Below are 26,553 nucleotides of genomic sequence, written 5' to 3'. Positions count from 1 at the left end.
CCAGTGCCTCCCTGCAGCACAATGTGGGGACTGTGAAGGGGGTGTTTTCTGTGTCTTGCCTGGTGGGAGCAGAAGAGTCCAGCCCACAAGTAACAAACTGTCTCACGAGGGACCTGTGGTGGTGACGGGGGAAGGTGAGGGAAGGGACATGAGCGAAGCACCCCGAAATGCTGGAGGACTGTGTTGCAGCTCCTCTCAGAACAGGATGCATAGACATTTACTATCCCCAATTTATGCCTGATTGTTCTCTGGTTATTTTTTTCCTGGAGCAGCCATTTTTGCTCCAGGAGAAAAAGTCTGAAAACCTGCACTCTTGTGCTTCATACTGAGAGAATACCAAATCAAGTAGAAGCCAAATGTCTGTATGTGGCCAAACTGGTTTCCATCCCTCTGTCCAGCAGTTTTCCCACTAGCAAAAATGCACCATTAATTAAGAATAGTTTAAAAAGCTAAGCTTTTCTGCACCAAAACCATGATACCCTGTTGTTACAGTACATATTAAAGCCATTGTTAAAAAGTCTGTAAAAAAAAAAAAAGTTTACAGACTGATCAAGAAGCATTGCTACAACAAAAGCTTTTAAGAACATTTTATATATAAATATATATTTTTATTCACACACACACACACACACACACACAAACACACACACAAGAGTTCAATAGTTTAGATCTCCTTAAACCAAAACTTTGTATTATCAGTTATGAAATCAGGAAACAAAACAAGTCTTCATTTCTACCACCTTAATTATTAAAAGACAGCTTACCGTGGTATCTGAAGCTTCAGACTGCACATCTATGTTTAGTGATGTGCTCTCAGCTACAGAACCAGATCCCACAGCTGAATCTATAGTCCGAACATCCTCCTCCTCATTTTCTCTAGCCTGAAATATTTCAGTGGCATAAATCAAAAGCTAAATAAATGGGGTAGTAAAAGTGAATTAAGGACGGTACTACATCTTGAAATGAACTCCACCAGTGGTACTATCAAATTTTCAGCAGTCAACTCCTATGATTTTCAAAATAGCTTACAAGATATATATTTAAGTTACCAAACTTACAAGCATCTTTTGCAAAAATTTCAGGTAAGATTTCTCCTGGTCTTTAAGATGATCTATAAGATGCGATAAGCGTTCAACATTAGCAGATCTTTCATTTTTCTCTACAAGATCATCACGCATGGAGCTGGCCTTAGCAATATAGTCACGAATTTGAACCAGTCTGCTCACAATCTGCAACAACACACAGTAATTGCAATCATTTTATCATTAGTTTTAATATTGGTGTGATGTACAACGATATGATAATGCAAAATAAACTAAATATAGGCAAATAAAAGAGTTAATGTACTTAAAATATTCCTGTAAGTGGTTTAAGATGCAGACTTCAGAATGCCCTATGCACACAAAGTTACAAATTTCAGGTCTGACAAAGAACAAATATGGTGGGATCATTCGTGAAAATCTATACTGTTTTCACAAATGATTAAAATGTGTAGAGTGAACAAAGACTTAAGAGGTTTTTTTACTAGTATGTAGCATTTCTAGCATTATGCAATCAGAAATCCTTGCAACAAATTAGATCTAAAAAAATAAATCTTCTGAAACTTGTTTCCTTTTTTACAAAAATTAAGAGTAACGAACAAAATATAATAGCAGATTTTGTAAAAGGATTAGACAATATATAATACCTGACTACTATCCATAGCAGGTTCTCCTCTTCCATCTTCTTGAGCAGCAATCTGACAATTTTGCAAGAAGTCTTTACTCAGAGAAGATGCAAATGACTCTTTACATTGAGATGATCCAATTTCTTTTTTTTGAGAATCTGCAGCAGCATCTTTGCCTTTATTAGTGTTAATCTGCAGCGATAGGAAATTGAATGGCTTTCTGTTTTCATTAAGTTGGCGTTTGTTGTTAGCAGCTGTTGCTCTGCCTTGAGAATCACTTCCAATGCTCCTCTAGACAAAAACAAGACAAAGGAAATGAACATTTCTTGAAAATACTATTCAGATTTCTTCTTGGTGTTTGTGGGGTGACACTTTCTTGCAGCATTACTGGGCAGGTCTAGAATGGGAAGCTGTAATCATTTTCACTTTCTAGCCATAAGACCATTCCTAGAGGATAATGACTGATAAATTGTGGCGGGGACCCCACAAACACCAAGAAGATTTGATAAGAAGTTCAGCACCCTCCAGCATTTGAATGAAGTTTTTAAAATGTTTTACTAAGATTCTGGCCTTGGACCTTGCTCTGGACACCATCTCTCTGCATAATAAATATTATGTTCATCTTTCTTTGCTGGTGCATAAGAAAGGGGCAGCATTTGATACTGAATCCCTCTACATCCTACATCTTTCTTATCTAACCTCCTTTTTTTCTCTTCTTTGAAATCTTTCCCCATCTGTAGTTGCAATTTTCTTCCCTTCCCCAGTCCCCACATCTAATGCGATATTACTGGCATATTTACTAATGCTATTCAAAACTCCATAGGCAGCAGTGAAGTTAACAAGTAACATCCAGTTTCATACTAGTGTTGCCTCAGAAAGCTACCAGCACCAACAGGGACTCTATCTTCAGAGTCTGGAAGACAACAGTGAATCAGAACTGGTTACCTTAATTTCCCTCTCATGGTTGTGATTTACCTTAACTGCAAACAAACTTTTGCCTGCAGTCAATTATATTTCTACCCCCAACACCTTGCTGACAAAAGCTTCCTGTTAATTATTAGAGAATGTATTTATAAATCCTTGAAGCTGCTTATCATTCCTTCGCTGGACAACGTACAACTTGGCACGGTATTCCTAGAGAAAAATTCGTAGACTTTGCCCATGAACTCAGCAGAAGAGTAGTAAACCTTACAGAACTCAATTATGGGGTTCCTGGCACCAGAAAGACTGCATTAAAATTCAGGGAGCTATATTTTCAGAAAAGATATTCAAGAAAACAGATGTATGTATTTAGTATCTATTCACTCCCACAGTCACATCACAACACTAAAATCCTGATGTAGAAAACTTAGTCGTATAAAGTGGCATAAAATGGTCATCTTAAACAAACAAGCAAAAAACCAATTCCCTCCCCCCGCCGCAAACTTGAAAATACCTGAATACCATGGGCAGAAAATATCTACCTTTCTAAACATATTTAATTCAAAATCTGATAGGTTGTAGGTTTTGGTTGTTTTTGCTTTAAGCTTGAAGTGGGCAGCCTCAGAGGGACACTTTGAATGTCTACACTAGAGAGACGGGCTATTATTTCAGCTGGAGGGCAACAACTTGACAAGTTTTGGTGAGCTGTTGAGGGCCACACCATTAAAATTCATGGTGAAAATATCATTTTAACAAGTTATACATAAAAAGCAAATAATATGATAAAACTCAAAACATCTACTACAAATATTTTAATTTTATTTCAAAAAATAATTTTTGTCCCGATTTATGGGGGGGGGGGAGGGGGGGGGTTTGAGTACTGTATATAGAGGCAATTGTATAATAGCTCAAAACAAAGGCTCTCCCCTAAGGCAACCAAAACTAGCCAGCAGAACACTCAGCCAAGGGAGTATGCCCTTACACTCAGCAGAACTGTGCCACTACCCTAACCAACCACCCCAATATCACAAAGAAGCTCTCAACTCAGCCTGCACCCTGACACGTCCCCTCAAGACCCACCTGCACCCCACCCCATCCTGTCCACTTGCCCCCACACTGAAAGCCTACCAGCCCCCTCCAGTCTACTCCAGCTACCCAACCAGGCCATACAAGCTGTGCCCATCTACAGTCTACATCTACCTACAGACTCCCTTACCCCCAAAAACCTGACCCCAGTGCACATTTGGGTGGACAGGACAGGAGCAGGGGTGAGTGGTGTTGCCAATGCCCAGCATCCCCTGCAGTGCCAGCAGAGGCTGGACCCACCATCCACAAGCCAGATCATAGAATCAGTGAGTTGGAAGGGACCTAGACAGATCATCAAGTCCAACCCCTTGTCATGGGCAGGAAGGAGAGCTGGGGGTGGGAGGGGTCATAAGACCCCAGCCAGGTGCCTATCCAGTCTCCTCTTGAAGATTTCCAGGGAAGGTGAGAGCACCACCTCTCTGGGAAGCCTATTTCAGGCTCTGGCCACCCTTACAGTGAAGTAGTTCTTCCTAATATCTAACCTAAACCTAACCTCCCTCAGCTTGTGGCCATTGTTCCTGGTGACTCCAAGGGGGGCCCTGGTGAACAGACTTTCCCCAAGTCCCTGCTGCTGGCCCCTGATAAAGTTGTAGGCAGCCACAAGATTCCCCCCTCAGTCTCCTATTGCGGAGACTGAAGAGATTCAGCCTCTCCTCATAGGGCTGGCCATGGAGGCCCTCAACCATACGAGTGGCCCTCCTCTGGACCCTCTCCACATCTCTCTTGAAGTGCGGCACCCAGAACTGGACACAGTACTCCAGCTGTGGCCTGACCAGCGCCGCACAGAGGGGAATCAAGACCTCTCTGGACTTGTTAGTGATGCCCCTGTTGATGCATGACAAGGTGCGGTTGGCTCTGCCTACTGCTTCATCGCATTGAAGACTCACATTCATCCTGGAGTTAATCATGACTCCAAAATCCCTCTCTGCCTCTGTGCTGCCGAGAGGGTCAGCCCCTAACCTATAACCATAACGCTGGTTCCCTCTCCCCAGGTGCAGCACTCTGCACTTGTCCTTGTTGAACTGCATCCTGTTCAGGTCCGCCCACTTTTCTAACCTATCCAGGTCTGCCTGGATGCGGTCCCTGCCTGCTGGTGTATTCACTTTACCCCACAGCTTGGTGTCATCAGCAAACTTGAACAGGGTTCTCTCCACACCCTCGTCCAGGTCACTAATGAAGATGTTGAACAGCACTGGCCCAAGGACCGAGCCCTGGGGGACTCCGCTGCCCACACCCTCCCAGGTCGACATCGACCCGTCCACCAACACCCTCTGGGTGCGCCCCTGGATCCAGTTTGCCACCCATGTGACTGTGCATTCATCAATGCTGCAGTCCCTCAGCCTGCCCACCAGAACTGAGTGGGACACTGTGTCAAGGGCCTTCTGGAAGTCCAAGAAGATGACATCGACTTCCTCCTTCACATCTAAGCTCTTTGTTACCTGGTCACAGAAAGAGACCAGGTTGGTCAGGAAGGATCGGCCTGGCACAAACCTGTGCTGGCTACCCCTCAACATCACTTCCCCTGCAGGGCTCTCACAAATGTGGCCCTTGATAATTTTTTCAAAGACCTTCCACAGGATAGAAGCGAGGCTGACTGGTCTGTAGTTGCCAGGCTCTTCCTTCCTCCCCTTCTTGAAAATAGGGACTACACTGGCCCTTTTCCAGTCCTCAGGGACTTGGCCCAAGCACCAGGAGTCCTCAAACAGCCGTGCCAATGGCTCTGCAATGACACCAGCCAATTCCCTCAGCACCTGCAGATGAAGGTCATCCGGGCCCATACATCTAAGCCCTCCAGGTAATCCTTAACTAGGATAAAGTCAACTGGCCAAATACCCCTGATCCGATTATCAAAAGATGACAGATTTCTCCAGTTTCTATACATTTAACTTTAAGTATTTCTACGAACCTGATCCAAATCACTGAAGTTTATTCTTTGTTTAAGCTTTTCTAATTCAGCCTGCTCTGGGACAGACATCTGGGTCATATATCTGGTGTGAGGAAAACTATGAGGAGTCCTCATCTTTCGTCGTCCCATTTCTGGTGAAGACTCTGGAGATATGTCATTAGTAAGTCTTGTTTCACCTTCCCCACCAATTTTTTTCTTGTTTTTCTCTGAAGACCTATTTGCTTTCTTCTGTTGACTTCCCCAGTCCTTTAGGAAAAAAACATTCTGTTAGCTTTACTAGGGGGAAAGTAGTATTACTTTAAAGAAACTTTGTCTATACTTTATTTAAAAAGGGGGCGGGGAAAACCTCAGAATGTTCTCTATGACTGCTTACATGTAAAATCATGTTAGAAATGTTTTTTTGTGAGGAGAAAAACAACAACAAAACCTGACAGCAGTTCTTAATTTGTGTTCAGAAATACTTCGCTAAATGGAAACAAAGTTACAACTGACTTTTTCTCTGTGGGTACTCACAAATTATAAGCCTTAGCTTTAATGGCAACGTTCAGTCAAGTATTCTAAACCTTTTCCCCTCAACTTAATAATGTACATTTTTTTAGATAAGCAATTCAGCTTTGACAGAACATTTTGTGATCAATGATAAGCAATGAAGCAATCTGTCTTCTCTTTTTATTATAAATTTGCACTTGTTGATTTACGTTGGTTTCAGCTGGATAAACAATATTAGAACCTGAGAACATAAAAGAAAATTAATCAGGAAGCAGGTTTAAAACCAAGAGAAAAGTTTCTTGATACAGTACGCTAGTATCTTGTGTAATTCACTGCCACAAGATGTTGTACAAGGTAACAACTTAATCAGATTCAGAAGATTAGACAAATTCATACAGGGTAGGTACATCAGTGGATATTACATGGCAGCAGGGATGTAACCCCTGAATTAGGAGCATCTAGGCCCCAAGTGCTAAAAAATGCAAGGAAAGAAGGGTAGGAAACAAATGAATTTGGCTAAGTATCTTGAAGAGTACAAGGTTATCTGGAGCAGCCAGCATGGATTCTGCCAAGATCAAGTCATGTTTAACCACCTGATTTCCTTCTACGATAAGCTGACAGGTTCTGTAGATGGGGGGAGGAAGTGGATATAATGTACCTTGACTTTAGTAAGACTTTTGACATTGTCTCCCATGACATTTCTCATATAAAAGCTAAGGCAATACACAGACTATACCAGTGATTTTCAACCATACTACCATGAGATCCTTTCAAGGGTGCTGTAGGATACCACACAATGTTAGCACTGTTAAGTGTTCAAAAAGGATTCACAAGATAGACCCAAAGATTTCAAATAGAAACCCATTCTGTTAAGAGCATTCTAACTTGTGGTCTTTCCAAGTTCTCTGCAACAGAAAAATGTCTCCATTATTTTTCATACTCAAAAAATGAGTGAAACACAAAAACTAACGTTTTCCAAAGGAAGCCTTGATTCTAACAAGGCTGAGAATCACCGAACTATATGAAAGTATGTCAGGCGGGTACAAAACCAGTTGGATCACTGTGCCTCAAAAAGTAATCATAAATGGCTTAAAATCCAATTGGGAGAAGGTATCAAGCATTCCCCAGGAGTCCATCCTGGGTCCAAGTACACACTTAGCAAATTTGCAGATAATACCAAGTTCAGTGGAGTTGCAGATACTTTGGATAGTAGGGCAAAGATCCAGAATGACCTGGATAAACTTGAGAAATGGTCCAAAAAAAATCAATCAGATGAAGTGCAACAAGGACAAGTGTGAAGTCCTGCACTTGGGATGGAATAACTGCATATACAAATACCAAGTATAGAATGACTGGAAAGGCTGCAGTACTCCCAAGAAGGACTTGGAGGTTACAGTGGACTGACCATAAGCAGAATCTGAGCCCACAGTGTATTCCTGGTTCCAAAGACAGCCAACCGCATATGGACTGTATTGTTAACAGGAATGTTATCCACAAATACAACAGAAGTAATTCTTCTGCTCTATTCTGTGCTGTTGGGCCTTATCTGGAGTACTGGATCCAGTTTTGGGCCCCACACATCAAAAAAGACATGGGCAGAGTGGAAAGAGTCCAACAGACAGTGACAAAAACAAACAGAAGTCTGGGAAGCAGGACTCATGAGGAAAAGCTGAAAGAGCTCAGGCTATTTATTTTGGAGAAGAGAAAACTGAATAAGGGTTTTTAACAATCTCCAAATACCTAAAGTGCAATTACAAAGAGGATGCCTTTTCTCTGTGGTTACAGGTGACAGGACTAGGAGCAATGGTCACAAATCAGAGCAGAGAAAATTTAGGTTGGAGACCTGGAGGAACTTTCTGTCTATAAAGATGTTCAAGCACTGGAAGAGGTTACCTAGAGAAGTTGTGGAATCTCCATCCCTTGAACATTTTCAGGAGCAGGTCAGACAGACTCTTGACTGTGATGGTTTAGACAGGGATGATCTCACCTTGAGTGGAAAGGATGGACTAGATAACCTCATGAGGTCCCTTCCAGTCCTACTTTTCTATAAACCTGTAAAGCCTGCACAAGTATTCCTCCCCTAGCATTTGCTCTCGTGACAGTGATAAACCAGTGGTCTGACCTAGCACTGCATTTCTTGTATTCACATATCACCTACTGCAGGGACAGGCAATTATTTCATCTGGAGGGCCGCTTCATGAGTTTCGGTGAGCTGTCAAGGGCCACAAGGGTAGCCTCACCCCTTGATGGGGGCCCTGCCTCCTGGTTGCCATCTTGGACCAGAAGTCCCACCCCCCTAATCCCTGACCTTTGCCACCAGAAGTCCTTGCCCTTGTCCCAGAAGTACTCCTTTTGGGAGAGAGAGTGCTGCCATCTTGAAACGAGAAAAAAAATCATATACATACACACTTCTGAAGGGATGTGCAGGCTTGCAGAGGGGCAGCAAGGGCCAAGGCCTACAGACGGTTTATGGAGGGGCCCTGTGGGTGGGATGGAATATCTCGGCGGGGCAGATTTGGCCTGCAGGCCATATTTTGCCTGCTCCTGACCTACTGTATAACGTGGTAACTGAAAAGATTAAGATTATACCGTATTGTTCAGCCGGTCATCAAGGCTCTCATTGCTCCAGCTAGGCAAGTCCCGCTCATTCATGCCTTCTTCAAAGGGACCACCTCCCGTTGCCATGATGTATAATCAACAATAAATACTTCTACAACAAAAAATGATAAATAATTAACCTAGCATAATGTAGCATATTTCCCATATGCACTAAACATTAACTATCCTTCCTTTAAAAAAGGAGCCCAAACTGAATTCAACACCGCACCACAAAAATCAATAAAGCAGAAACATCTTAAATGTACAGATCCTCAGAAATTTAGAGAAAAGAGCTATTATCAAAAACATTTTATAACCAAGATGATTTTAGCTAAAAAAAAAAATTAAAGAGGAAAAACGTCAAAACTTGGAAGGGGCATATTTCAAAGAAAAACTCTTTCTAGTCCACTGTTTGGATGCCCCTTTCAAGTTATGATATCTGAACAGTGGACTAGAAAGGTTCTTAACCCGTTAAATGCTAGCATGAAGTAGCTGAAACAAGACAAGTTTTCCCTGCGTCAGCACAGAGAGAATGTTTGGAACTGGCACTTCCCCCCCATCATGGAATCAGGTCTAAGGCCCACATCTGCACGCAAGATTCAACCCACAGGTCACCAGTTACCAAACCTGGTCTAAACCACAGTATACACCAGGGGTCACCAATATTTTGGGCAAAGTGCCATAATCACCCACAATCTCAACTTGTAAGACTGCTGACGTGCCAGAGGCAGACTGCAGGAGAGCCATGAGGGGCCTGATCCTTGTTATGGCAGTGTAGCCTGACCCCTTCCTTACCATCTGCTCCACAGCACACGTGCCAAGCAACATTCCTTTCTGTGCCATGCTGTGGTACCCATGCTAGGGGTTACCTACCCCAGTATAAACTATCATACTACAACAGAAAATTAGGCTCATGGTCCAAATACTTATTAGCCCAACAAACCAGCAACAAACCACTTCCTCACCTATAAAGATAAAATACAGTTATGCAGATAGTATATTAACATATTATTGTATATGCTCCCCATACCATTCCAGCATCTGGTAGCTCAACTTGGAGACCAAAATAAAAGAGAAAGAACACTGATAGTCAGAATTCCATTCCCACCCCAAATACTTCCTTTCAAATTTTCTAAGATGGCACAGTCCAGATGCATATATTACTAACTTGTATAATTTAAATACCAAAGTGGCCTTTTTGAATCCAGCTGGGACTGATGCTAAGAGAGTTATACTGTTAGAATGTTCTCAAATACATTGTGCCTAACTATTTTGGATAAAGTAAAGCATCTACCACATTCCCAAGTAGTTACAACAACCCTTACTTGTCAGTCCAGTTCCACGTATACAAAGGTTCTTTATGTATACATAACATTTTTTCTTCAGTATAGGTCAGAAGCCAGCCCAAAATTCACCATAGCCCCCCCACCCAGTGCCACCGCACCCACCCCAAGTGCAACCCAGCCCAGCCCCACAGTAGGAAAAGCCTGGTACCACCCCAGGCCCAGCCCACCCTCACTCCAGGCACAGATCCAGGGGCAGCCCCCCACCATTGCCCTCCAAGGAGCATGCGCAGCAGCGGGAACCCTGTAGTAGATAATTAAATACAGTTCAATGCAAGGAAAATTCATAACATTTGTTTCTTACTCTTCTAATTAAGCTTTTCTTCTTCCTTTTCTTCTTATCTGCTATTTTCAGCAGAGAGAAAGCTTTGCTGTCCTCAAACACTCCCTTTTATGCTGTCACCACAGTATCACTAACAGCATGAGGTTTTGCAGGTTAGTTAATGTTCAGTATTTTTCTGTGATCTGAACATAAATAAACAGTGAATGCTAATGAGATCACAAAGAAACCTCTGTCTGAAAACTGGTATGTGCTCTAGTCATAATAACCTAGCCTTACTAGAACTGAGAAGCAAGCCATTCCAAAAACTTTCAGCTTATTTCACCAGTGCATCTGATGCCGTTTATGTCTAGTTGGTATAGTACCTGTCTTATCGAAAAGAACATCACGCACAGAAAAGATAACTTCTGAATTTAAGAATGATCCTTTCTGAGAACTCACATTTGCAGGATGGCAACATCCACTTGCTTTTAATATCAAATCCTCTCAGAAAGCCAATACTTGATTTTGCCATGCAGTCTCCTAGTTCATCGGTTACAGAAAATTTTGTACTTACACCAGTTTAAGCAATACCAAAACTGGTGACTGCACAAACTGCAGTGAGAAAGGCCAAAATGTGTACCAGATCCAAGTCCAGTGAACTTCTGCCACTAGATAAAAACTCACCAAATATTTTACAAAGACGCTCAGCTAAAACGTTAAGACTCTGAGACGCCTTTGAATTTCACAGGACTCTCCCCCATGCATGCACACACATATCAAATCTAACACGTCCTACCCTGGAATGGCAGCAAAGTCCCAAAAGATTTAAAAGGGGCTTAACATGACTTCCAAAGCAGAAGTTCAGAAGTCCATTTAAGTTGTCCTAGAGAGCTTCAAATCTGCCTTCAAGTGGTTTGTTTTTTGTTTCTTAGGGGTCACACTCTCCTAACGTTTTAAAATGTTCCCCCTCCCTCTGCTGCAGGCAAGCTTTGCAGGCCTGTAGGTTTGGCAACGTCAAAAACATGCTCAACTTGTAAGATGCTAGTCGGGGTGCCAGGGGCAAACAGTGGGAGAGCCACAAGTGGCCCAATCCTTGGCAGGACAGCGCAGCCCGGACACCTTCCCTGCTGCCCACCCTGCGGCACGTGCAGAGCAAAATCGAGGGTGGCCGCCGTGCAGGCGCCGCACAGCCTTGCCCGCCCGCAAAGCAGAGGCCAGCTGAGAGCAGCCGCGTCCCCCTCGCAGCCCCTCCGAGAACACCCGCGGGCGCGACGCCCAAAGCAAAGGGCCGTGTCTAAGGCCACAAGCCCCGCAGGCCGTCAGGCAGGTCCCCGCTCACCTCCCCGGGCCCAGCCAGAGCCGGCCTCCGGTCGCCCCCGTCCCTGCTGCTGCTGGCGCCGCGCAGACAATGGCAGCGGGGGGCGAGCGACGGGTGCGGCCGGGCCGAGGCGCGCGCTGTGGCGGGCGGGCCCAGCGCCAAACGGCGTCGCCTTGGAGAGGGACAATCAACACCCGCCCGGGGGCCCCGCCCACCCGGCCGGACCGAGACAGGAGGTGTGGCCGTTACCTGCGCGGCGGGTCCGGCGCTCGCGCCCAGGGGTCGGGCCAGGCCGCGCCGCGGGCAGGAAAGGAGGGGCCGGCGTTGCACGGGCCCCTCACGCACCAGTCCTAACGGCCGCCATATTGACCGCCGCAACTGCTCCGCCGGGGGGAAAGGCGGGTACAGCACGTTACTTAGTAACCTGCGCCTGAGGGAGTCTCTTCCGCGCCCCCCCCCCCCACGTGACCCTCTATGGGGCTATTCGGCGCGGCGGGAAACCACTGCAGTCTGTATCCAGCGCCCCCATTGGTTCAAAGGGGTGCCGGAGGTAAGACGCTACGTCCCGGTATGCCTTGCGCGATGCCGCACAGCATGCTGGGAGTTGCAGTCCCTTTTGGTGGCATTGCCCTGGGGCTTGGCGCTTTGTCGCAGGTGGCCCGAGGGCTGTGAAGCGTTGGAGGCCTGCGGCCTGCATAGTGTGAGACAGGTGCAGAGTGCAGACACTGCTGGGGTGGGGCAGGGCGGGGAGTCCCCTGGGCAGGAAGCCCCAGCAGCAAGGAGAGGTAATGTTCCTGCTGCTGCGGAGTCAGGCAGAGAGCAGGCTGGAGGAGCAGATTATAGACTCGTCCTCTGCTGCCCCGCTCGAGGATGATCTCTTCCACGGGTCACAGATCAGCCATGAGCCATGGACCCCTCCACAGAAGTTGCACGACATTCTGCAGGGCAGAGTAGGCCGCAATTCCTCTCCTTTTCTGTCGCCTGTGCTCTTTTCTCTGCTTCAAGGGCAAGATGCTTTACCTCAAAGCAGGCTGCTGCTGCCACTAGGTTGAGGTTACAGGTCCATTGGAGTCGGTTGTTAACCAGCTCCTTCCAGTGCTTGATTTCAGTGTCATTTTTCTTGAGGTAAGCCTTCAGCGGTGTCCTTGTAGGGTTTCCTCTGGCCATCACGGGGGGAGTAAAGCACTCGTTTTGGGAGCTGAGAGTCCAGCATCTACACAGCACATCTGGTCCAGCCAAGTTTGTGCTTCAGATTCACCAGCTCAATGCCAGTAACACTGACTTCAGCAAGGATGTACAGTAGTCTTCTCATTTGATGTGCAGGATTTTCCAGAGGTATCATTGGTGATCTCTCTCCAGGCTTTTGAGAGAAGTAGGTTAATTAAATCAGGTATGCATGCTTTCATGAGCAGGTGCTCTCTTAATAATGTGAAAGCATGAACAATGCATGCCCTTGGCATCTTGTGGGGTATGACAGTGCTGGCAGTGGTGGGAGCACAGCAGCAGCGACAAGAGCATAGCAGCGGTAAGCGGGGAGCTCCCACAGATGCCTCCGGTGCTGTTAGCAGCAGAGGGAAGGGATGTTGAGTGCCAATCAGGGGTCTGCAACCACCAACAGATGCTAGTGGAGGCCAGCAGCGATCACTGACTGCCTGCAGATGCTGCCAGTGGTGTCAGCTGCAAGGGGTGGGGGTGGCAAGTGGCGACTTCAAAAATCAGAATTTTCGTTCATTCAGGAATGGCAGGCTTCAATTTCAGAATAGAGAACAGCTTTAGACTTTCCAAAGGAAGGTAACATCCAGAATGTTTTTCATTCAAAATAGTCAAAGGGTCTCTTAGAACTAGTATCTAGAGCTTGTAACACATCTGTGACTCCCAACATTTCCAAATTTCTAGCTGCATGACCTGGAGTTTGGGAGCCTTGAGGTCCCAGCACCAGGAAAGTCTGTATCATGGATCTATCATGGAGCCAAACTCTGGAAGCCCAGGGTCCTGTAGAGTCCAGCAGGTGAACTGGCAGGAAGCTAGGCTACCTTTGGTTTGTTCAAAATATATCCAAAATGTATATGTTTCTGCAAAATATTTGATTTTTTGATGAATCAGCACTTTCCAGTGAAAGTCTATTTCATCTGAAATTCTTAACTAGCACTACTTCAACCTCTAAATCCACAAACTTGGCCAACCCCTCCACAAACTCTGTCTACAGTTATGAAGTGAAGAAATATGCCTGTGACAACTTAATCTTTGATCGCATGTGTTCAGCCTCAGGGAAGGAGTATATAACCTACCCCTACAATTCTACCTTGAGAACCTGTTCTGTTCTGTTGTACTAAGGTAAGGCTCATGGTAAGTGGTATAGTATAGTATTCCCAACATTTTTAGACTCAAGGCACCCCTCAGAAAATTCCACTTCTCAGTTTTCATTAATTTTTTGAGCAAAGAAAAATAATAGAGCAATTCTTCTGTTGCAAAGAACTCAAAAAGATCACAACAAATCACATTTTTTTAATTCTGTGGAATCCCATTTGAAAATTTTGGGTTTATTTTGTGAGTGATGCTTGCACACCTAACAGTGGAAACATTGCATGCACCCTGCAGCACCCTTGAAAGATCTCAAGGCATGCACCCTGGTTCAGAATCACTGCTATACCATCTGAGTTCTAACAATTACTGCATTAAGCAGGGTGACTGACATCTTTTTTGTATTTTTGGCTTTTCCCAAGCAGAGAGAAGTACCATGTTTTCTTGCATATAACCCTCACCTTTCCTCCTAAAATCAGCTGGGGTAAATTGGGGTTCATGTTATATGAGAGCAAAGGGTCTGGAAATTGAGGTGGGGAGGGTATGGAATGGTACCATGGCTCTGTCATCTTCCTCTCTCCTGCTTCCCTCCCACATACCAAATTTCTGGACCCTTGGGCAGCCCCCACTCCTCCCCAATTGCATCCTGAATTGAGACAGCACATGGGGTTGATATATGGCCAGATGTGGTGTATTGGGTTTGACATAGCACGCAACCCCAGATGCAACATGTGGCTCCAGAGCTAGCGCATGATCCCAGACTTGGTGTGCAACCCTGGAGTCAGTGTGCAAGGTCAGACTCAGCTTACAGCTCCAGTACTAGCTTGGCAGCTTGAGTCCTGCCACACAGCTCCATGCCAGCATGCAGCCCCAACCATCAGCCCCCAAACTTCTTGTACTCCAAGGTAAGATTTTTTTCCCCTTCTTGGGGCCTTCCAAGACTAAGGTATGTGTTATATTTAGAGGTGAGAAAATATGGCAAGTGTAGTAGAATACATTGCTTTGGTGGAGTTTTAGTCTCCTTGATCTTAATATGTATGTTGTTCTATGGTTATGTTAGAGATGGCAGGGTCAAAGAAATGTATCCTGCATTTGGAATACAACATACTAAGGTTTATGATGATCCTTTGTTCCTGCAGCAGTTCATTCCAGTCTCAGACCAATCCCCTATTGCAGAAGTGCTCAACAGCTGGCCCATAGGCCAGATCCAGCCCATGGCACTGTGTCAGTGAGCTTTCAGGACTCCTCATACATTCAGAAATTTGGTGTCAGGGATGATGGCACCATTCTCCTGATGCCAAATCTCTGCACCCATGGGGCCCCCGGGCCCTGCATGTTGGATATGGTACCCAACCCTAGCATGCACAGCCAGGAGGGGGTTGCACCAGGCCTTGGACCCAATCCCAGCAGGACAGGGTGGTATCAGGGCCCTAGGATACAATTCTAGCACAGAGAAGGTGGCTTTGGGCCCTCAGGAACCAATCCTGGTATACAGGGGGCAAAAGAGAGTGGTATAGGGCCCTCAGGATCCAATCCTGGCATGTGGGTGGTGGGAGGAAGTGGTGCCAGGCATGCAGTGAATGGGAAGGACAGTGCTATGTCCCCAGGACCCAATTCTGGCATTCCATGGGTGGCTTCAGGCCTCCAGGAACCAATCTCATTGGGAACAGAGTAGTACTGGTCCCTCAGAATCAAATTCCTGCTTGTTGGGGGAGAGGGTGGGAGGAAGCAGTGCCAGCTCCAGAGCCCAGTCCAGCCCTCAGATTGGACCAAATGAGTGGTATGTGGCCTCACAACCAAAGAGCTGAGCAGCACTACCCTAAAAGATTTCGTCTCCTTACCCTTACTGTGGAGAGTTTCACAGGGCCAGAAAAGTTAAGTTGTCAACCACTGTCTTCATTCCTGGACTTTAGTCAGTCTTTCAGGTATACACTTACACCACTGAGTGCCTTTAAGATAAGGACCATAGTCTGACTTGAATTGCTATTGTTTGGGAAACCAGTGTATACAGCATGGCATGGATTTGATGTATTCTTGAGATGACCCATTTCTGAAGAGATGGCAAGAGATGTTCTGTAGTAGCTGAAGTTTGCTAGATATGGAAGGCTTGGTGCACAGATATTTTGCATTATAGTCCAAATGGAAACAAATGTAGGTATGAATAACAGAGGCTAGGGTGATTGTCTACCAGAATAGGATGGAGTCGCTTAACCTGCCAGCTGTGATAAAAAGTGTTATTTGCAAATGTTGCTATATTAGATCCTAGTGCCAATGGAAAATCCAAGAGAATTTCTAGACTAGCCTGAATTAATTTGTTGATGTACAACTTTAACCAAAGGAGACTGACTTGTGGCCCCAGACTCTTAGAACACATTCATGTTTTCATCACCATTACCTGAGTCGTATGAAATTTTGGGGTCAAGCAGCTATTCTACCTCCATGACTTGCTTTTGTTCAAGCATTGAGATATCTTAGTGGTAGTGGTGTGATCCTAGGTTGTAAAAGAGATATTTTCAGGGACAGATTAACACCCAGGCCCAGGGTTCCCTGCCAGTCGGGGGCCCCTTGGGGCACCAGGGGCAGCACAGCCCAGTTAGTCATCTTGGCTGTGGGCATCCGAAGCAGGCAGCGCACACCTCCTCCCCTCCAGCCAGGCCAGGGCCAGGGGCTAGAGGCAAGCTTGGGGCTCCCTGCAGGTGGTGGCAGCTTCTCAGAGCCATCTGCTGCCAGGAGGCCCCAGAGGCAGTCCTGCTCCTGCTCCCTGTGGGCGGCTGTTGGCACCAGTGTCACTGGGACAGGACAGCCCCACCCTGCCAGGGCCAGCAGAGGGGTGTCCAGACAGCTGGGGACAGTGCAGAGCCCATGGTCCCCAACCCAGGCTAGCCTCAGCCCCCCTTGTCCTGTGGGACTGAGGGACAGCAGCCCCAGCTGCGTAACACCTGCCAGGCAGAGGGGCCAAGCTGGGGCCGCCTTCACCTCAACAGCACTCGCATCCCCCTGGCTCACCCCAGACATGCTGAGGAGGCTGGGTGGGCCCAGCTGCAGCCCCCTGGCAGGCACAGAAGGAACCTGCCCTTATCTGGTGCCTGCCGCCAATTTTCTGCTTGCCCAGGGCCCCATAAATCTTAATTTACCATTGGCTCTTTGTGATGTGTATACTACTGATACTTGGGTCTATCTTATCAGAACAATTAGACCAACGGGGGGTAAACTTTTTGGCAGACGTGCCACAAATTGGCCGTGCACCATCTCCAAATGTATCCAGCTGCTCAGCTTTCTGCTTCCTGCCCTGTGCTCCTTCCATGAGCTGATACTGTACTTTCTGCTTCCTTCTATATCTGGCACTGTGTTGCCTGTCCCCTCCTCAGTCTGCCTCATGCCACACACAAAGGCTGCTCCAGCCACTTGTGGCACGTGTCCTGCAGGTAGGTCACCTCTGAATTAACCAATCACATTTTTCCATTATGAGAAAAAAAAAACCAAACGAAAAACAGTGCTATTGTCTGTTTCCCTTTATTTTTCCTGGTGCCAAAATTCTTCTCTATAGGAATTAAATATTTATGCACATTTTATTAATATTGCTTTTCAGTGTTCACATTGCTAAGAAAATACAGAAATTTATGTAGTTAATTATAAATTATGGAGGTTAGTAATTGTATATCAGCAGAGTGGACTCTAATAGGTAAAGGCCAAATCAATATTACTGATTCATGAAAACTTATCTCAAGGTTCTCTATTGATTATATACTGGAGTACATGCTGTACCACTTCTGTTAAGCATATTTTTATTGCTGCAGCCAGCATTAGCCTTCAGGAACACTTTTGAATCATCATTAATGACTCATACTGTCTAAGTGATCAAATTTTTGAAGTGAGAAGTGTTAGCTCAGCTTCTCCCTTCCTTGCACACGGGTTGTTGGCTGCTTGGGAGACAGAGGAAGATGAATGCCGTTAAGAAGATCAGGTTTCATGCTTGCCCAGCGATTGCCAGACCAGCTCAAATTCCTAGTTGGGGTGTCTGATTTCCAGACCCTAACAAAGGCAAAGTTGCTGCTGAAAGGAGGGAATCAGACTAAGAGCTCATACATCTCATCCCATTATGAAAAGGAGAGAAACCCTTGAATTGTAGCCTAATTCATAACACTTGGCGTTTTTAAACCAGGAAGCCTTATGCGTTTGTTTGTTTGTGCTTCATGACTGATCCTGTGCGTATATTAAACATGGCAAAGGAAACATATATTGCTGCTTAAGCCTCCATCAGCTTAGGGGCCTTAACATATGCCTACATTTCCATAGTATTTTAGAAAAGAATATACAGCAGGCAATGGTTGCCGCCTCCCATCTGTGGTTGGCATGCCTAGATAATCAGCATTTTACTGGAGGTCTGATAAATATTTCTAACTGTCCTGGTGCAGTACCTCCTGTTGTCCTGCAGATGGTAGTAAAATTTAAAGAAACTTGTCTTAATTTTTGTTTGTATTATGGAACATGTCTCAAGGTACTCCTCTCATTCCCACTTTTCCACTAGAAGTCAAAAATTTACTAATATGAGAGTATTTTTAGGATACCATTGAGGAAACAAAATGAAATGTGCTCACTTTAAGGCAAGGCATGCTGTTTCTTTATTATACAGGTAAACCTCAGACTTACAATACAATTGGTTCCTGAAAACCACGTCTTAAGTCGAAACGTTGTAACTCGCAACCGATTTTTCCCATAGGAAACAATGTTATAAATGGGGGATTTGTTCTTGAACCAAGGCCCGATATCCTATTTTCACCAAAAATAACCCAGAATTTTGTACTCAATTATTGATGATTAAGATAGCTACATTAATGTAATTATATTGTAAATTGATTTGAAAGGACTTCTTTGAGGAGACTTTGCTGGACATTTTGAAGGGTTCTTGGTTGGACTTTTTGAAGGGTTCTTGGCTGGAGTCTTCTTAGGAGCCTTGGCTGCAGGTTTTTCTGGAGTCTTGTCTGCTTTCTTAAAGAAAGTATCCAAAGACATTTGGACAGATGTTCTCCAGGGAGATGGGTGACGCAGAGAACTTGTTCCCTGGCATGGCGTGGCGTCAGATCAAGTGTTGTAAAGTTGAAACTGACATCAGAAAGTTGAAACGGGTGTCAATATATAAATGTTGTAAGTGCGAAACATTGTACTTGAAACATTGTAAGTCAAGGACTGCCTGTATTTCACGATTATGTGTCATAACTGTATATTGTCTTATTGTTGACATGAGAGACACTCTCTATGAATTCTTATTTGGACCCCTTATTGCTCTAATTTTTCCATGGTCACCTTGTAGTTTGATACTGTTCTTCCCTGTATTTTGTTATCCCTCTTTTATTGTTATCTTTTCTTTTTAAATTTGTGCCAGAGAAAACCATGAGACACCTCTGCTAGTTAGTGGGAGCTGTTTGTCATTTCTTCTTTTTAAGCCTCTGGCAAGTCTGAAAGAATATTGTATGAGGGTGAAAGAAGCATCATAGTTTGCAAGCTTCATGATAATGGGGCCCTGGTTTTTTTGGTTTAAAAATCACAACTTCTCTAACTAAAAATGCAAAATCCATGTTTTTCCATGATTAAAATGAAACACCTCTATGTATAAAGGTGTCAGTTGAACACAATGTTTATTGATATATTTACTATTTTAAGTAATTTGGAAGCCTACCAGTGCCTCAATTGCTATAATAAAATACATTCTAAAAACACTTTGGTGTTTGATTTTGGGTTTTTTATCATGGAAAATCAGAGCCCCCTCTGCCCACTTTGCTCACCAGAATGCAGGTCCAACTGCAGCTGTCCCCCTGCACTGCTTTGTGGCACTGAGCAGCACTGATATACCAGTGCTTTGTCCATGCCAGTGCCCCTCACTCCCCACCCACAGTCCCCTGGGCCCTGATGGTGCCCCTCACTTTCCACCCTCCCCAGCTCTTCCAGAGGGGACCTTCAGCTGCCAGGGCTATGGGGTCAGGGACTCAGGTGCATAGCCCCCTTTCCCCCCAGACGCCACCCATGCGAGGTGGCAGCTGCTGCAATGGAGTGGAACATGGAGCCTGGCACCCACGGGGGACGGGGAAGCATGGCTGGAGTGGAGCCCATGTTGAGAGGAGGGCGGATGCGGGCTGCCTTCAGTGGGCTCGGGTGTCCTCATCCTGCTGCCTTTCCCTACAAGGCATTCATAGCCTAATGGGTGGGATTTAGCACAATAGGGCAGAGAAGGGCAGGGAGGCTTGATGCTCCCCCTGGGAGCCCCATGCTACCATAGCAAGGCGTCCCCTGCCTGCCTGGTAGCAGTGGGGGTGGTGGTGAGGGATTATGGCCCCTGCTGCTGCCGGGCAAGCAGAGGGCACCTCGCCATGGTGGCACAGGGCTCCCAGTGGCAGTACAAAGTTTCCCCACCCCACTCTGTTCTGCTGTGCTAAATCCCTGGGGGGAGGGCAGCAGGGCAGGGAGCCAAGAGCCTCCAGCAGGCAGCCTGCATCCATCCCCATCCTGCATACAAACCTCGGGGGCGTCTACTTCCTATGCCCCCCTGGGAGCATGCACAGCAGCAGGGACCCAGCCTTCTACCAGACAAGTCACCCATGGCTCTGTTCTACTATCCACCCAGGCCCTGTGGCCACACATTCTGGTCCCAGGCCCCAAGTCCCATGCACCATCCTATCTGGGCAGCAGCCCCACCCCAAGCCCTGCCCAATTCCCTTCCTCTTTATGGGGGGCCTCAATCCTCCTCCCCACCCCTCCCATTCAATTTACCTGCAGGAGCTGCTCTCCACGCTGCCTAGTGGCCATGCGCATGTGTACATGTTCATGTGCATATGGTGCCCCCTGCCTTATTGCTCTTCTATCACTTCTGCCAGCCTGCAAGGGGAAACACGCCGTTTCCTAAGTTTTTCTCCTTAAAAGAGAAAATTCCAGTTTTTCTCCTTAAAGTGAAATAATTCACATTTTACTGCATTTTTCCAGGACAAACAGAAAACCTGGATCCCTGATCATGATGCATAAATCCCTGCTCTGTTATGTAAATTGCAGCTGGAGAATCACTGTGATCAGAAGGTAGTGAGAATACAAAGAAATAGTTTCTTTCTTAAAAAAAATAATCAATCATATATTCCACTGAGGCCTAGATAGCTTCTGGATGAAAAACATTAATGAAGTGTGGAACTTTTCACATCTAAATCTTTGGTTCAAATCTCGTCCACACGGGCAATAAATCACTTACCACCTGCCTTTGAGATAAGAAAGGTTTCAGTGTGTTACCCTGGTTTTGACTCCACAGTAAATTTATTTTATGGTAATAAGCAGATATACCAGCAGCATCTCCAGTCTAGGAGCTCTCAATAGGTCCTATGACAGTGTGTGGCCAGATGTTAGAGGAGCCAGTTTGCATTAAGGAAATGCCAGGACATACAACATATTCCACATGGTAACTTTGCCATGTAATAAAATTACTATTTCTGAATGGAGAATCTTTTCCTTGGATTTGGTGATACAGTGTAGATTGGCTATGTGTTGTGTGTCTCCTCCACTTTTGTTACATAGTGAAGTCAGTTCTGTTACGTAATAAACATATTCTGCATCTACACCAGAGGTGGGCAAAATATGGCCCATGGGCTGGATCTGGCTCACCAGGCCATTCTGTCTGGCTCACAGGGCCCCTAAAAAGTTTAGAAAATTAATGTTTATCTGCTCCTGACTGCCTGTCAAGGATGACAGGAGCCAGGGGCAGTAGGACCCAGCAGCAGGACTCAGCATCCCAGCCCACCCTCAGCCATTTCCCTGCCTTCCTGCTCATGCACTACTTCAGCACCATGTGACTCCTGGATGCATGGCTGGACTGTGGGAGCATGGGGCCCATGCCATTACCCCAGGGCCAGGAGCGGGAGAGGTGTGTGTGCATGTGTGTTCATAGGGTGAGTCCTACACACACCCCCCACCATACACATGCACCCGACCCCCACCCTCACATTGCCATACAACCACACCCCCATACCCACACCCCGTCACACACCAATCACCCTCCCGCCCACACTTCCCCACACAAATCCCATACCCAACCACACCCACAGATACCCCAACAAACCTATACCCACCCTCCCATGCCTCCACCCCTCCAGAATATAAAAGGGTAAGAATTCATTTTAAGCTATAGTGCAGTCACCTCTATGTACACTGCACAAACATGTAAATCAGGACAAAAATATTTTTTGAAATCAAATAATGAATGTTGTAGATGTTCACTTTTTAGAATAAAATTTGGTATTTTTCTGGTTCCGAGATAGGACAACCCTTTGCTGAAAGGAATACTTCCAGGGGCAAGGGGAGGGACTTCTGGTGGCAAGGGTTAGGGTTAGGGGGCGGGACTTCCACTCACAAGATGGCAGCCAGGGGGTGGGGCTAACCATGCAGCCCTTGACAGCTTGCCAAAACTCAGTAAGTGACCTGAAATAATTGCCCATCCTGATCTACACTCTCAGTTGGTTTTCTACTGGCTAGCTCATAACACAGAAACCCCATCACAAGTGCCATTCTTATTGACAGTCATGGCAGACATTGGAAGGCATGAGATGCTCACCAAGGCTGAACTAACCGCTGACTCTGGCTATGGTCTGTCTTGATCAGGATTGAAAGCTGATGTCACCAGAGACCTATGCTTATTCTTTCTGTCTTGGCAATACCTTGTTGATTGTACTTTGCTGTTTTAGACCAATAGGTTTGAGTATGAGTTGGAAGAAAAATAATGACACATTTTTAAAAGAAATCTGAAGAATAGGCATGGAAGAGCAAAGTGTTTTAAAACAATATTGGCCATTTTACCATCCATTAAAACAACAAAGAGCTGGCACACACAAATAGCTTTTGATTATGAACACTAAATTTTCCAACAGCTTAGCTGGCCAATTTGTCCAATTATGGTCAAACATGGCTATAGGTAGTCCACTAGACCAGTGGTCTCCATAGTGGGCTGCGGGCACTCCAGGGGGTGTGCAAGACGATCCATTGGGGTGCGGGAAGAAAATATTAGAACTTCTATTTATATTTATATAAATATACATATATTGGGGGTGCGTGCTTAAAATTTTTTTACTGATAGGGGTGCGCGATCAAAAAAGTTTGGAGACCACTGCACTAGACTACCATTCTAAAACCAGTTTTTTATTCTTAGCATAATATTGAATAAAGCACATTTTTGCTGACACTGTTAACTCAGCCTGAGGTTGATCATTCAAGGACTCTCCACTTCTCCATTTCCAATTGATCATCTTGTGGTTTAATAATCCATCTGGTGCCAGTCATAAGTAAAGTATTTTTAAATGCACCAGCTAGTCCACAAATCATGTAGACAATTATTGGAGACACAAGCAAAGATCATCTTGCAGTGGAGAAGTACAGACAGGGAAGATAAACACTGGTTAATATGGTCCGACTAGAAGAGTATCCCAGGCTGAGAATCTGCTGGGATTCCATTTGTAGAGCTGGGTCCCGGCCCGTCTCCATAGAGCCCCTGCCGGCTGGGACCCTGTACTCCTGCCATCCTGCTCTAGGCCCTGCTGGCGCTGGCCCTAGGACACGGATGCGGGCCCTGCTCCCACACCTGCTCACTCCCAGTGCCCCCCCAGCCCCATGGTACAGACAGGGGGCAGCATGCAACCCTGACCCTCTGCTTGCCAGCAGGGAAGGAGCTGGTGCTGAGCATGGGGGAAAGGCAGCCCTTCGCCTGCCCTGTGCAGCCTCTCGCAGCCCATGCAGGGCTGTCCTGGCAGCCTCCTGCAAGCGGATGCAGCGTGGGGCACCAGCCACGAAGCAGGGGAGGGGCCTCTTCCCCCGCTTCCACCCCTGCACTCAGCACCAGCTTGTAACCCACCCACACTGCCAGCCTGGACCCCATGCCAACTCCGGGCTCACCTGTTGGGCCTGTGCTGCAGCAGCTGCGGGCCCCCCGCTTGCCACACTGGGCAGTGTTGGCTGCTAGTGACCTCCCGGAGCTCATGTGCTGGGCAGCAGCAGCAAACACTGCCTGGCGTGGCAAGCAGGGGGGCTGCAGCTGCTGCCGCTATGGCGCAGCCCCAACAGGTGAGCCTGGAGCCAGCACGGGGCCCAGGCTGGCAGCAGGGCAGGTTACAAGCAGGTGTTGAACGCAGGAAAAGCAGCCCCTCGCCCACCCTGTGGACAGTGCCCCATGCTGCAGCTGCTCACAACCTGCATGGGGCTGCCTGTGCCTGCTCAGGACAGTCCTGCACGGGCTGCGAGTGGCTGCAGCAAGAAGCTCCGGGCATGGGGCAGGCAAGGGGCTGCTTTTCCCCCACTATCAGCACCAGCTCGTTCCCTGCCCTTCCCCTTCTCTCCGCTCCCCTTACCTGAGTTTCCCTACACTGGGGCAGCCACATGGTCCCAGGCCAGAAGCCCCTGCTGGAGCTTCTGGCTGTGGGGGCGGGGCCAGGTGAGCCCCACTGTTGAAGTAGCCCACTAGGGCTTCCTACTGCCCTTGATTTCTGTCATCTTTGTTAGGAACAAGGACAAGTAAATTTAAATTTTCTAAATCTTTTTAGGGGCCTCGTGAGCCAGATAGAATGGCCTTGTGGGCCAGATCCAGCCTACGGGCTGTATTTCACCCAACCCTGGGCTACTTGAAAGAGAATATCAATGACGATGCCATCTGGGAGGCATGGGGCATAGTGTAAGGGAGGAAAAGAGCCATGCACTTAGTCCACAAAGCAGTAACCGCAGTGCACAGTGTTCATTTTGAGAGCCATTTAGGAAGCTCTGGGGCAGCCTCCCTCCTATAAAAGTAGTGACATCAAGGTATGGCGGGAGATTGAAGGGGTGATTGTGAGAAAGAGAGGGCTGAAGGGGCTTCATGGCTACCCCTGGAAGGAACCCTGGGCACAGAGGAATTGATGGCAAACCAAAAATAGCAGTAATCTTTGCTATCAAGCATATTCTTTGTTTCACTCAACACTGGCCAAGATCATGCCCACCTGAGTGAAATGCAGTAGAGAAAATTAAATTCCCCTGTAAAATACCCTAATTTTGCCATCAGGGACAGGATTCCACTCAATTCCTGGAGAGCAGCAGCAAGTTTAGTCCTATAAGCCCTGCAGTTTTCCCAGGATCAGACCACATCACAGGAGCTCTGCTGGGCTATTCTGATACCTTCTGATTTCTTTTAAACTAAGTGGTACTAATTTTAAAGGTTGCTTTTAAATTACAGTTGTGCTGCCAGTGCTTCACTGGATGTGTTAGGGTAGCTTGTCATATTTTATGCTTTAAAGTTGCACCTGTTTGTAAAGTGGTGAATTATAGCATTGTTTAAAGTTTACTTTATATTCAGTCTAAAGTTCTGTATAGCCTCATTGTTATCTGACCTTTTCATTTTGCTGGCATTTGCAAGATCAACTGGCCTTGTTTCTTGCAAGCAGCTTATGGCCTTGAGTTTGCTTGCATGATGTTTCTTTCCTTTTTCTATCACTGTGAAAAGTTTTTCTAACACAACATAATAATAGTTTTGTTACTAGCTCAAATTAACTGAACTTGGCACTAATCAGCTGAATCAGAGGGATGAAATGATTGGATATGTTAATGAAAAGGTGATAAAGGAGACCAATGGACAATGCCCAAAGTAGACACCAGAAAAAGGCCAAATTAAGAGGTGTGCTCGTAATGGGGATGTTAATCAAAGGAATATGCTGACAGGATAAAATATGAAAAATATGCTGACTGCAAAAAGACCAATCCTAAAAAAAAGGAGTCATCAAAGGAGTCAAGTTAAAGAATAGCATAAAAGGGGAAAGCAAGAAAGTTAAGTGTTGTTGTCGTCATCATAATTTACATCATGAATCCAGCTTTCAACACCTGTCTGGATCATCCCAGCCAACGACGCACCCTTTGCTTCAGGAACAGAGTGGCCATCTTTTCTGTAAGGCAAAGTAACATCTGGGATTGGGTGAGATCATTGTACTAAGTGTTTTTTCTCTCTCTGAATATAGAAGCTGCTGAGATGATACTTGTTGTATTAATAAAGTTAGACGTTGATTTTAGGACACAGTTGTCTGTGTTCGTATTTCACATCCATTTAACGGTTAATTGTGCTTTAACAATGCCTAAGCACTATCTGCTGATCAGTGGTGCGAACAAATGCTTGTTCCAAAAATCCTTTTAAAGAAGGTTCCCATAGACCAAATCATTGTGGAACACAAATAAAATTCCACTTCATTCTGATCTGAAATCATTGTAATATCCTTGAATAAAATGTGGATGTAAATATATTTTTGTTGTTTGAAGTTTAATAGTGTTATATTTTATTCTTTGTCCTCTTTAATATATTCAATTTAATTTCCTCTTTCCAATGACTAGCAGCATCTTCACTATATTTCCTGGCCCCATGATCTGAAAAGAAAAAAAATATTTATTCTTCTGAAATAACAGATTCATATTAGAACAAGAATATTTGCAGATTCTGCATGAACACGAGTAAAAACGATCTTGAATTCATAGTGTCAGTGATGGGTACTGTGTGCAAAATCATCATCTGTCTCCTTTTACAGTCTTAAAATTTCTGGAATGGCAGTGCCTAGATGAACATGGAAAACTGAAAAAAGCAGTAAACAAGAGAGGGAAAATTAGGTAAAAAGTTGGAAAAGCCACACAAATTTG

At 45.7% G+C, this 26,553-nt stretch overlaps 1 protein-coding gene and 1 long non-coding RNA gene across 10 annotated transcripts in view; one reads left to right on the top strand and one right to left on the bottom strand.

Annotated features, from left to right (window-relative positions):
- PCM1 (pericentriolar material 1) overlaps positions 1-12,013 on the bottom strand; it is a 74,239-nt gene extending 62,226 nt beyond the window's left edge. Inside the window, exons 1-6 of one of the 9 annotated variants that reach the window (XM_019552589.1) lie at positions 11,839-12,013; positions 8,658-8,778; positions 5,580-5,825; positions 1,688-1,957; positions 1,059-1,229; positions 765-881 (exon numbers count right to left, since the gene is read on the bottom strand). In XM_019552589.1, coding sequence (XP_019408134.1) covers positions 765-881; positions 1,059-1,229; positions 1,688-1,957; positions 5,580-5,825; positions 8,658-8,753 — 900 coding nt within the window. In that variant the 5' untranslated portion in view covers positions 8,754-8,778; positions 11,839-12,013. The remainder of the gene's footprint in view (positions 1-764; positions 882-1,058; positions 1,230-1,687; positions 1,958-5,579; positions 5,826-8,657; positions 8,779-11,838) is intronic. The other 8 variants (XM_019552590.1, XM_019552588.1, XM_019552593.1 and 5 more) reach the window with 8 other exon arrangements.
- Positions 1-16,913, top strand: part of LOC109321839 — a 19,093-nt gene extending 2,180 nt beyond the window's left edge. Inside the window, exons 2-3 of the long non-coding RNA XR_002104174.1 lie at positions 9,476-9,480; positions 16,902-16,913. This is a non-coding gene — a long non-coding RNA (uncharacterized LOC109321839). The remainder of the gene's footprint in view (positions 1-9,475; positions 9,481-16,901) is intronic.
- Positions 16,914-26,553: the final 9,640 nt, after the last annotated feature.

Source organism: Crocodylus porosus, unplaced genomic scaffold (assembly GCF_001723895.1).
Source record: "Crocodylus porosus isolate Cpor-Errol unplaced genomic scaffold, CroPor_comp1, whole genome shotgun sequence".
Lineage (NCBI taxonomy): Eukaryota > Metazoa > Chordata > Crocodylia > Crocodylidae > Crocodylus > Crocodylus porosus.
Note: the sequence above shows the minus strand (reverse complement) of the source record. Positions and strands in the feature narration are given on the sequence as shown.